General features: G+C 44.8%; 1 protein-coding gene across 2 annotated transcripts in view; it reads left to right on the top strand.

Annotated features, from left to right (window-relative positions):
• LOC139236732 (lysine-specific demethylase 3A-like) overlaps positions 1 to 12,520 on the top strand; it is a 112,174-nt gene that overhangs the window by 39,637 nt on the left and 60,017 nt on the right. For both annotated transcript variants that reach the window (XM_070866850.1, XM_070866852.1), the window contains 3 exons: positions 207 to 303; positions 5,561 to 6,108; positions 10,819 to 10,976. In XM_070866850.1, coding sequence (XP_070722951.1) covers positions 207 to 303; positions 5,561 to 6,108; positions 10,819 to 10,976 — 803 coding nt within the window. The remainder of the gene's footprint in view (positions 1 to 206; positions 304 to 5,560; positions 6,109 to 10,818; positions 10,977 to 12,520) is intronic.

Genomic DNA, 12,520 nt, shown 5'->3' with positions numbered 1-12,520 from the left:
AAAAAAAGCACAAAATACTGAATTTCTCCGGTTTGGCCGCCCCATGCATTGGGGCGGCCAGGACACCTCGAGAGCAGTAGGTGCGACTCGTTTCGGGCGGTGGACAATTTCGTTCCCAAAATCTTCCAGTGGATGGTCCACTTTGTGAGAATTTCTGTGAGCTTTCTTTGAAGTATTTAAGTAGCATTGTTTTTTTTTGACTGCAGTTTCCAGAGAAGCAAATCGTTGACCCTGCTCTCATTCACATGACATTCCTCCATGACGAAGATATTGAGGCGCTGACCAGTGATGAAGTTGAAGTTGGTGAGGATCACTTATCTTCTGGTTCATTTTGTTTTTTTTGTTACTAACTGATCTGCTTGTATTCATGGATTATTTGGGGTGTGTGCACGGTTGTGGTGATTAGCTGCTAACCTGGCATGTCTCTTGTAGGTTACTGCTCAGAGACTCTCTGGAGAAAGTGGTTTTAACAGGTCCAAGATCATTCACAAGTTTGTTAATTTAAGAAACTAGCAGCTAATGGTCACCTGTAAATTTCTAGCACCAGCTGATCGACTACTACCCGCTGCAACAGAAAATATCCTGCACTTGGTCGTGTGAAATAACTGCCTTTTATATAAAAAAATACTTTGCTACTTTAAAGTGTGATGGATGGTCTCAAAACTTCCTAATCTCGTGTGGCTTTGCACAAGGGCTGGATTTTCAGTTTAATAACCTCGGGGTATACCAACAGCCAATGAAGTACTTTTGAAGTGTAATCATTGTTGCAATGTTAGAAACGTGGCAGCCAATTTGCGCACAGCAAGCTCCCACAAACAGCGATGTGATAATGACCAGCTAATCTGTTTTTGTTATGTTGATTGAGGGATAAATATTAGCCAGGACACCGGGGATAACTCCCCTACGCTTCTTCGAAATAGTGCCATGGGATTTTTTACGTCCACCTGAGAGAGCAGACGGGGCCTCGGTTTAACGTCTCATCCGAAAGATGGCAACTCTGACAGTGCAGCACTTCCTCAGCACTGCACTGAAGTGTCAACCTAGATTTTTATGCCCAAGTCTCTGGAGTGGGACTTGAACCCACAATCTTCTGACTCGGATGAGAGAGTTGCCCACTTAATCACTGGCTGACACCGCATACAACGGATGGGTGGAATGCACCCGTTGCCCGCCCATTATAACCGCCCTTAGACCCAAGCTATTTTGAGGCCTTTGTCTTATTTGCATGCAACCATGCGGTCTCATGACGCTCCCTGGTTGATTGGAGCTGGCTGACAGGCAGAGGGAAGGAGGACCGACAGTAGTCTGGAGTATTTTTATGGAGCCAAGCAGAACATTCCTGCTCCACCCTTTTCAGAGCCGCCGCTCCCCCCTCCCCCCCCCCCAAAAACGAAAACAGTTTTTAAAAAAAAATCTATCGGGCTGTTTTTTGAGCCGCCCTTTAAGAACTGCGGGTTAGGCCACGCTGCACTAGTATAACATAAGAATTAGGAACAGGAGTAGGCCATCTGGCCCCTCGAGCCTGCTCCGCCATTCAACAAGATTATGGCTGATCTGGCCGTGTACTCAGCTCCACTTACCCGCCTGCTCCCCATAACCCTTAATTCCCTTATTGGTTAAAAATCTACCTATCTGTGACTTGAATACATTCAATGAGCTAGCCTCAACTGCTTCCTTGGGCAGAGAATTCCACAGATTCACAACCCTCTGGGAGAAGCAATTCCTTCTCAACTCGGTTTTAAATTGGCTCCCCCTATTTTGAGGCTGTGCCCACTAGTTCTAGTCTCCCCGACCAGTGGAAACAACCTCTCTGCCTCTATCTTGTCTATCCCTTTCATTATTCTAAATGTTTCTATAAGATCACCCCTCATCCTTCTGAACTCCCAACGAGTAAAGACCCAGTCTACTCAATCTATCATCATAAGGTAACCCTCTCATCTCCGGAATCAGCCTCGTGAATCGTCTCTGTACCCCCTCCAAAGCTAGTATATCCTTCCTTAAGTAAGGTGACCAAAACTGCACGCAGTACTCCGATGCGGCCTCACCAATACCCTATACAGTTGCAGCAGGACCTCCCTGCTTTTGTACTCCATCCCTCTCGTGATGAAGGCCAACATTCCATTCGCCTTCCTGATGACCTGCTGCACCTGCAAACTAACTTTTTGGGATTCATGCAGAAGAACCCCAAGGTCCCTCTGCACCTCAGCATGTTGTAATTTCTCCCATTCAAATGATCCCTTTTATTTTTTTTTCAAAGATGGATGACCTCACATTTTCCGACATTGTATTCCATCTGCCAAACCTTAGCCCATTTGCTTAACCTATCTAAATCTCTTTGCAGCCTCTCTGTGTCCTCTACACAACCCGCTTTCCCACTAATCTTTGTGTCATCTGCAAATTTTGTTACACTACACTCTGTCCCCTCTTCCAGGTCACCTATGTATATTGTAAACAGTTGTGGTCCCAGCACCGATCCCTGTGGCACACCACTAACCACCGATTTCCAACCCGAAAAGGACCCATTTATCCCGACTCTCTGCTTTCTGTTAGCCAGCCAATTCTCTATCCATGCTAATACATTTCCTCTGACTCCGCGTACCTTTATCTTCTGCAGTAACCTTTTGTGTGGCACCTTATCGAATGCCTTTTGGAAATCTAAATACACCACATCCATCGGTACACTCTATCCACCATGCTCGTTATATCCTCAAAGAATTCCAGTAAATTAATTAAACATGATTTCCCCTTCATGAATCCATGTTGCATCTGCTTGATTGCACTATTCCTATCTAGATGTCCCGCTATTTCTTCCTTAATGATAGCTTCAAGCATTTTCCCCACTACAGATGTTAAACTAACCGGCGGCTATAGTTACCTGCCTTTTGTCTGCCCCCTTTTTTTAAACAGAGGCGTTAAATTAGCTGCTTTCCAATCCGTTGGTACCTCCCCAGAGTCCAGAGAATTTTGGTAGATTATAACGACTGCATCTGCTATAACTTCCGCCATCTCTTTTAATACCCTGGAATGCATTTCATCCGGACTAGGGGACTTGTCTACCTTGAGTCCCGTTAGCCTATCCAGCACTACCCCCCCTAGTGATCGTGATTATCACAAGGTCCTCCCTTCCCACATTCCCGTGACTAGCAATTTTTGGCATGGTTTTTGTGTCTTCCACTGTGAAGACCGAAGCAAAGTAATTGTTTAAGGTCTCAGCCATTTCCACATTTCCCATTATTAAATCCCCCTTCTCATCTTCTAAGGGACCAACATTTACTTTCGTCACTCTCTTACGTTTTATATATCGGTAAAATCGTTTACTATCTGTTTTTATGTTTTGCGCAAGTTTACTTTCGTAATCTATCTTTCCTTTCTTTATTGCTTTCTTAGTCATTCTTTGTTGTCGTTTAAAATGTTCCCAATCTTCTAGTTTCCCACTAACCATGGCCACCTTATACGCATTGGTTTTTAATTTGATACTCCCCTTTATTTCCTTGGTTACCCACGGCTGGTTATCCCTTCTCTCACTGCCCTTCTTTTTCACTGGAATATATTTTTGTTGAGCACTATGAAAGAACTCCTTAAAAGTCCTCCACTGTTCCTCAATTGTGCCACCATTTAGTCTGTGTTTCCAGTCTACTTCAGCCAACTCTGCCCTCATCCCACTGTAGTCCCCTTTGTTTAAGCATAGTACGCTCGTTTGAGACACTACTTCCTCACCCTCAATCTGTATTACAAATTCAACCATACTGTGATCACTCATTCAGAGAGGATCTTTTACTAGGCAATCGTTTATTATTCCTGTCTCATTGCACAGGACCAGATCTGAGATAGCTTGCTCCCTTGTAGGTTCTGTAACATACTGTTCTAAGAAACAATCCCGTATGCATTTTATGAATTCCTCCTCAAGGCTACCCCGTGCGATTTGATTTGACCAGTCGATATGTAGGTTAAAATCCTCCATGATTACTGGCATTCCTTTTTCACATGCCTCCATTATTCCCTTGATTATTGCCCGCCCCACCGTGAAGTTATTATTTGGGTGCCTATAAACTACGCCCACCAATGACTTTTTCCCCTTACTATCTCTAATCTCCACCCACAATGATTCAACGTTTTGTTCATTCGAGCCAATATCGTCTCTCACAACTGCCCTGATATCATCCTTTATTAACAGAGTTACCCCACCTCCTTTCCCTTCTTATCTATCTTTCCGAATTGTCAGATACCCCAGTATGTTTAATTCCCAGTCTTGGCCCCCCTGCAACCACGTCTCTGTAATGGCCACCAAATCATACCCATTTGTAATGATTTGTGCCGTCAACTCAATTACTTTATTTCGAATGCTGCGTGCGTTTCGGTAGAGTGTTTTAATACTAGTTTTTAAACCATGATTTTTAGTTTTGACCCCTCCTGCAGCCCCTTTATATTCATACATATTGTCCCTTCCTATCACCTTGTGGTTTACACTTACCCCAGTGCTACTCTGCTCTTTTGCCTCCTGCCTTTTGCATTCTTTCTTGGGGTCCTCTTCATCTGGCGGAACATCTGTCTTGCATGCTCCACCCATTTGTACCTCAACATTTGATGCGGGTTCTATATACGTAGTAGCACCCCGATTTGCATGTCAATTTTTTTTTTGATAATGCTGTGAAATGCCTTGGGACATTTTAATGTATTAAAGGCTCTATTATAAATCCAAATTGTTGTTAAAATTGGCCTCTTGCCTGAATGGGTGTGGGGAACACACTTCTCAGAACCCTACTTATGATGAGTACCAGTATAAACGAGTCGGTAAGTGACCATATCTTCAGTTAAAGTTAGACCCAGGAAGTCAAAACCAAGTGTAATTTACAGGGGAAGCTGTATTAGAAGATGGGGAATAATTGGAACAGGGTGTGCATACCACTTTCAGTCTTCATTTTAAGGTCATCCATTCTACAGGTACAGTGTCGCAAATCCAGAATCCGGACACCGGGGCGATCTGTGGCAGGATTGTCCGGAATCCGGAAAATGTTCCGAAATCTGGACTCCTCGGCCTGACCACTCCTCCACCCCTCCCCCCACTTTACCTCGGCCCGGCCTCCCCCTCCCTGACCTCCTTACCTTCCCGACCCTCCCAACCTACCTTGGCCCAGGAGTTTCCGGACTCGGGACGTCGGAAAGACGTTCCAAAGTCTGGAAATACACAAACCTGGGCTTGAGCGTTTCTGGATTCGGGACATCATAAGACGTTCCAAAGTCTGGAAATACACAGAATCTGGTGCGGCCTCAGTCCAGAGGCTTCCAGATTCTCAACGCTGTACCTGTACTGTCATTCTTGTATTCCATTATAAATTCGCATTGGCAGTTTCCAATAGAGATGTGTCTATGTAAACTGGCTGGGAAGTTGGTGGGAAGCTAGTTTGTGACACTAAACAAAGAATGAGATGTCCTTAATTGACCAGTCGTGTCGCTGAAAAACATTGCACTGTTGCGTTATACTCCACAAATGCTCATCTATTGATACGCAGTAGATTGCAAGACCAGCTCCGTGCACTAACTTCAGATATGTTAAATGCAGATAAATGCACAAAAGCGCACTGTACAAAAAGAAAGTCTGCTGACGGCCAAGGCGACAGCGAAGTGAAGAGAACAAAGTGCGTTACATTGTCCGAGAATTGCAGGAAAGAGCACGTTCCTGAAGCGACTGAGGGAAGTGAGGCCCAACGCAGTAGTGAGCAATCGTCCTTCTCCGATCCAGGAAAACTAACGGGACAGCACAAGGTCAAAGTGCAGCAGTTCCTAGAATCCAAAACCTGTCATGCAAACGGAGTTCTCACAAAGGAAGGTCCTGAAAACATAAAGATCACAGATGCTCAGAAATCAAAGCCTTTATTTGGGTTTGATGCCAGTTGGACCAGTTTTAACCTCATTTTCTCGACTCGGGCGACTGATAATGGAAGAACCTTGGTGGTGGAGGACAAGTTCCAGCCTGGGACGAACCTTGTGACACCCCATCGCGATGATGCTCCGTCACAAGATGTAGAGCCTGTTTTCTCAGGCCTTCAGAAACTTGATCTTCCCATGATGCAGTCAAATAAAGAAACAACTACTTGCTCTCCTTTTGAAGTAAGGCTTGTTTCACTTGCTGTTCTTTTAGTTGTCTTTACTTCTCATAAGAATTTATTTTGCAAATTGACAATTTATGTTGAGTCTGATCATGGACAAGGAAGAGCTAATATCTTGTGTTAATTGGGCGATAGGAATAGTATGCTGTGCACAGCTCTGGTCTCTGGATCATAACCAGGATCTCGAGACTCTGGAGAAGGTGCAGAAAAAGATTCATGAGGATGATAGCAGAACTGAGAGGATGCATCGTGAAAGGCTGAACAGGCTGGGGCTCTTCTTGAAGAGAAGGCTGAGGGGCTTGATAGGGTAGAGGTAGAGAAGATGTTTCCAGTTGTGGCGGGTGGGGGGGAGGAGGCCATAACTAGGGGCCATCAATATAAGATAGTCACCAATAAATCCAATAGCAAATTCAGGAGAAACTTCTTTACCCAGAAAGTGGTTAGTATGTGGAACTCGCTAACACAGGGAGTAGTTGAGGCGAATAGCAGAGATGCATTTACTGGGAAGCTCGATAACCACATGAGGGAGAAAGGAATAGAGGGATATGCGGATAGGGGTTAGATGAAGAGAGGTGGGATGTGGAGCAAAAACACCGGCATGGACCTGTTGGGCCGAATGGCCTGTTTCTGTGCTGTATGTTCTGTGCAGCTCATTTACCTAACCATTGATAAAATGGTTGTGAAGTGCACGTGTTTGTTTAGGCATTTATTTTTGTTTTGTTGGGGAAGAATTGCTACTTGGCCACAGTTGCCGTTTGCAACATTGGTTGTGCTGGGGGCTGTTTGTCACTGCCAAGCCATGGTCTGGTCAAGGTTCCTAGGCAGGAAAAGGAAGATGTGCTTTAAAGTAGCACTTTGCTGCATCTCTCAAAATTCTGTAAGGTGCTTCCTGAGGACAGATGTAAGGATCACTTTTGCTCCACCTACCTCCTTAACCCAGAAACAGGAGTCTAAAAGTTAGACAGTGATACATGCTTCTACCAGAATTCCACCCCCACCACTATTTTAATGGAGGATTTGGCCCATTTTAAATTAATTAACTTTGAGAGAAATTTGATGGACTAATTTCATTCGCAGACATTTTCAAGCCAAAGTGATCGATGGAACTAAAATTGTCGTTGAGGTTATGTCACGGGGATCAGCTGGGCATTTTCTGCCCGTCATTCTTATATATTGTGGGGTTTTTTTAAGGATTAATTTGTACAGTGGGCTAATGTGAAATGGGTATGGTGATGAGTAAATATTAACCTAGTTTAATAACAGTGTCTGCATTACCCATCTCTTAAATGGGCAAATCAAAAATTGCCAAGCCAGCTTTGCAACTCTCCGAGGCTTCTTTGGCAACACCTCCCAAACCCGCAACCTCTGCCACCTAGAAGGATAAGGGTAGCAGGCACATGGGAGTACCATCACCTGCAAGTTCCCCTCCCAAGTTGCACACCATCCTGACTTGGAAATATATCGCCGTTCCTTCATCATCGCTGAGTCAATATCTTGGAACTCCCTCCCATGACAGCATTGTGGGAGTACCTTCACCACACCGACTGCAGTGGTTCAAGAAGATGGCTCACCATCACTTTCTCAAGAGCAATTAGGGATGGGCAATAAATGCAGGCCTTGTCAGCGACGGCCATTTCCCAGAACAAATATTATAAAAAGCTTAGTCACATTTTGTTCAGCAACACAAGGGTCTAGCGAGAATGAGGAACTGAAAGAAATTAGTAGTAGTAAAAAAAATAGTACTGGAGAAATTAATGGGACTGAAAGCCGTTAAATCCCTGGACTTGATGGCTTACATCCTACACCTTTTAAAAGAGGTGGCTATTAGAGATAGTGGATGCATTGGCTGTCATCTTCCAAAATTCCATAGATTGTAGAACAGTTCCCGCAGATTGGAAGGCAACTAATGTAACCCCGCTATTTGAGAAAGAAGGGAGAGAGAAAACGGGGAACTACAGACCAGTTAGCCTGACATCAGTAGTAAGGAAAATGCAAGAATTTTCTAAGTGGTAACTTAGAAAATAATAATAGGATTGGGCAGAGTCAACACGGAATTATGAAAGGGAAATCTTGTTTGACAAATTGGTTAGAGTTTTTTGAGGTTGTAACTAACAGAATAGATAAGGGGGAATCAGTGGATGTGGTGCATTTGGATTTTCAGAAGGCATTTGATAAGGTGCCACACAAGAGGTTATTGAACAAAATTAGGGCTCATGGCATTGGGGATAATATTGGTTAACGGACATAAAACAGAGTAGGAATAAACAGGTCATTTTCGGGTTGGCAGGCTGTAACTAGTGGGGTGCCGCAAGGATCGGTGCTTGGGTCCCAACTATTCACAATCTATATCAATGATTTGGATGAGGGGACCAAATGTAATATATCCAAGTTTGCTGATGATACAAAGCTAGGTGGAAATGTAAGTTGCGAGAAGGATGCAAAGAGGCTTCAAGGAGATATAGACTGGCTAAGTGAGTGGGCAAGGACATGGCAAATGGAATATAATGTGGAGAAATGTGAAGTTTGGTAGGGAAAATAGAAAATTAACAATTTGGATGAAGAATTGAGTGTAATATCTCCAAGTTTGCAGATGACACTAAACTGGGTGGCGGTGTGAGCTGTGAGGAAGACGTTAAGAGGCTGCAGGGTGACTTGGACAGGTTAGGTGAGTTGGCAAATGCATGGCAGATGCAGTATAATGTGGATAAATGTGAGGTTATCCATTTTGGGGGCAAAAACACGAAGGCAGAATATTATCTAAAGCGCAGCAGACTAGGAAAAGGAGGTGCAATGAGACCTGGGTGTCATGGTTCATCAGTCACTGAAAGTGGGCATGCAGGTACAGCAGGTGGTGAAGAAGGCAAATGGTATATTGGCCTTCATAGCTAGGGGATTTGAGTATAGGAGCAGGGAGGTCTTACTGCAGTTGTACAGGGCCTTAGTGAGGCCTCACCTTGAATATTGTGTTCAGTTTTGGTCTCCTAATCTGAGGAAGGACGTTCTTGCTGTTGAGGGAGTGCAGCGAAGGTTTACCAGACTGATTCCAGGGATGGTTGGGCTGTCGTATGAGGAGAGACTGGATCAACTGGGCCTTTATTCACTGGAGTTTAGAAGGATGAGAGGGGATCTCATAGAAATGTATAAGATTCTGACGGGACTGGACAGGTTAGATGCGGGAAGAATGTTCCCAATGTTAGGGAAGTCCAGAACCAGGGGACATAGTCTTCGGATAAGGGGTAGGCCATTTAGGACTGAGATGAGGAGAAACTTCTTCACTCAGAGAGTTGTTAACCTATGGAATTCCCTGCCGCAGAGAGTTGTTGATGCCAGTTCATTGGATATATTCAAGAGGGAGTTAGATATGGCCCTTACGGCTAAGGGGATCAAGGGGTATGGAGAGAAAGCAGGAAAGGGGTACTGAGGGAATGATCAGCCATGATCCTGTTGAATGGCGGTGCAGGCTCGAGGGGCAGAATGGCCTACTCCTGCACCTATTTTCTATGTTTTTAAAAGCAAAGTATTTTTAAATGGTGAGAGATTGGGAAATGTTGGTGTTCAGAGGGACCTGGGTGTCCTTGTACACTAATCACTGCAAATTAAAATGCAGGTACAGCAAGCAATTAAGAAAGCAGATGATATGTTGGCCTTTATTACAAGAGGATTTGAGTACAAGAGTAAAGACGTCTTACTACAATTATTTAGGGCTCTGGTGAGACCGCACCTGGAGTATTGTGCACAATTTTGGTCTCCTTACCTAAGGAAGGATATACTTCCCATGAAGGGAGTGCAACGAAGATTCACCAGACTGATTCCTGGGATGGGGGGATTGTCCTATGATTAGGCCTATATTCTCTGGAGTTTAGAAGAATGAGAGGTGATCTCATTGAAACATACAAAATTCTTACAGGGCTTGACAGGGAGGATGTTTCCCCTGGCTGGGGAGTCTCGAACCAGGGGTCACTGTCTCAGAATAAGGGGTCGGCCAATTAGGACTGAGATGAGGTGAACCTTCTTTACTCAGAGGGCGGTGAATCTGGAATTCTCTACGCCAGAGGGCTGCGGATGCTCAGTCTTTGAGTATATTCAAGACAGATTTTTGGATATTAAGGGAATCAAAGGATATGGGGCTAGTGCAGGAAAGTGGAGTTGAGGTCGATGATCAGCCATGATCTCATTGAATGGCAGAGCAGGCTCGAGGGGCTGAATGGCCTACTTCTGTTCCTAATTCTTATGTTCTTTAATGCAGTAAAATGTCCCAAGGCGTTTCACAGGAGCATTATCAGAAATAAAATTGACTTGCAAACCAGGGTCCTGTGACGTACATAGAACCCGTATCAAATGTTGAGGTACAAATGGGTGGAGCATGCAAGACAGATTTATACTGTTCTACACTGTTTCTAGGATGTCAGCAGATGTGTTTTATTTTGGGATGGGGGTTTGAAGGATATAATGTGATCAAATCTAAAACGGTCAGAAAGTAGCTAGTGGGCTCAAAGAAGCTTGCTTATTATTCAAGGGTTATGTATCACTTCTAAGAATGACGCATGAGTTACCCCCACCCCCCCACCATTACCTTTGGGTGCTCTGTAAATAGGCACACCGATATCAAACGTCCTGTTTTTTTCCGTGTAACATCTAAATGGTGAGGTGGTGCCTTTGTCTGCAGCCTCTGCCAAGTTAATGCTAACCCATTGCCTTGTTCCTGCTGTAGGCTTCCAGAACGATCCGCGCAGCTCAGTTTGTTCACTCCACTCTGGGTGACGTGTTGCTGGGCAGCGCTGCTACAACTCCTGGGAGTAAAGACTCGAGACGGACGACCCCTCCGCCTGCGAATTCCCCTCCGGCCATCACTGCGGTGGTGCCCCAAGGGTAAGTGGTCTGCTGAAACCGACAGACCAGTAACTCTCTGCCCGGTTCATTGGTGCAAAAAGTTTGCAGTTTCACGGTAAGAAAGATCCTGGGCTGGAAATTCGGTTGGAGGGTTTTTTGAGGCGCTAATGTCGGGTGGTCGCTAAATTTACCGTCGGGAAATGATTCGCGACGACAGCGCAAAAATTCAGCGGTTGCGCCCTGACCGTGGAGCGCAGCGCTAAGGGAAGCGTTCCACATTATTCTTGGGGCGCTAGGCCGGGTGACCAACTGAATATCCCGAGCTAAAGAGCTCGCTTCGTAGCTCCCTAAGAGAGGCCTCCCTGCAAAAAAAAAAGAATCGGAACAAAAAACATCGCCTATACATTACCCACCCGAAATAAAGTTAAATCGCAAAAAGAAAAAATCCATCCCACTTACCTCATGTAGCCTTCCCTTAGCGCCCGGGACAGCTCTGCACACCAGCTTTCTCTGGCGGCGTCACTATGGGTGCAGCGCAAACCAATTTTGCACGGTGTGGATCCTGGGGGCGTTGCACACTGGCACGACATTCACGAGCGGTACATGAGAACTTAAGAAATAGGAGCAGGAGTAGGCCATTTGGCCCCTTGAGCCTGCTCTGCCATTTACTAAGATCATGGCTGATCTGATCATGGATTCAGCTCCACTTCCCCGCCTGCTCCCCATAACCCTTGACTCCCTTATCGCTAAAAAATCTGTCTATCTCCACCTTAAATATATTCAATGACCCAGCCTCCACAGCTCTCTGGGGTAGAGAATTCCATAGATTTACAACCCTCTGAGAGAAGAAATTCCTCCTCATTTCAGTTTTAAATAGGTGACTCCTTATTCTAAAACTATGCCTCCTAGTTCTAGATTCCCCTATGAGTGGAAACATCCTCTCTACAGCTACCTTGTCGAGTCCCCTCATTATCTTATATGTCTCAATAAGATCACCTCTCATTCTTCTGAACGCCAATGAGTATAGGCCCAACCTGCTCAATCTTTCTTCATCTCAGGATCAACCGAGTGAACCTTCTCAACTGCCTCATATGCATGTATATCGCTCCGTAAATAAGGAGACCAAAACTATACGCAGTACTCTAGGTGTAGCCTCACCAATACCCTGTACAGTTGTAGCAGGACTTCTCTGCTTTTATACTCTCTTCCCCCTTGCAATCAAGGCCAACATTCCATTTGCCTTCCTGATTACTTGCTGTACCTGCATACTATCCTTTTGTGCTTCATGCACAAGGACTCCCAGGTCCTGCTGTACTGCAGCACTTTGCAATTTTCTCCATTTAAATAATAACTTGCTCTTTGATTTTTTTTCTGCCACGGTGCATGACCTTACACTTTCCAACATTATACTCAATCTGCAAAATTCGTGCCCACTCACTTAGCCTGTCTATGTCCTCCTGCAGCCTCTTTATGTCCTCCTCACACATTGCCCTTCCTCCCATCTTTGCATCGTCAGCAAATTTGGCTACGTTACACTCAGGCCCCTCTTCCAAGTCATTAATATAGATTGTAAATAGTTGGGG

Source organism: Pristiophorus japonicus, chromosome 2 (genome assembly GCF_044704955.1).
Source record: "Pristiophorus japonicus isolate sPriJap1 chromosome 2, sPriJap1.hap1, whole genome shotgun sequence".
NCBI classification, from domain to species: Eukaryota; Metazoa; Chordata; class Chondrichthyes; family Pristiophoridae; genus Pristiophorus; species Pristiophorus japonicus.
This window is presented reverse-complemented; position numbering and strand designations above follow the sequence as displayed.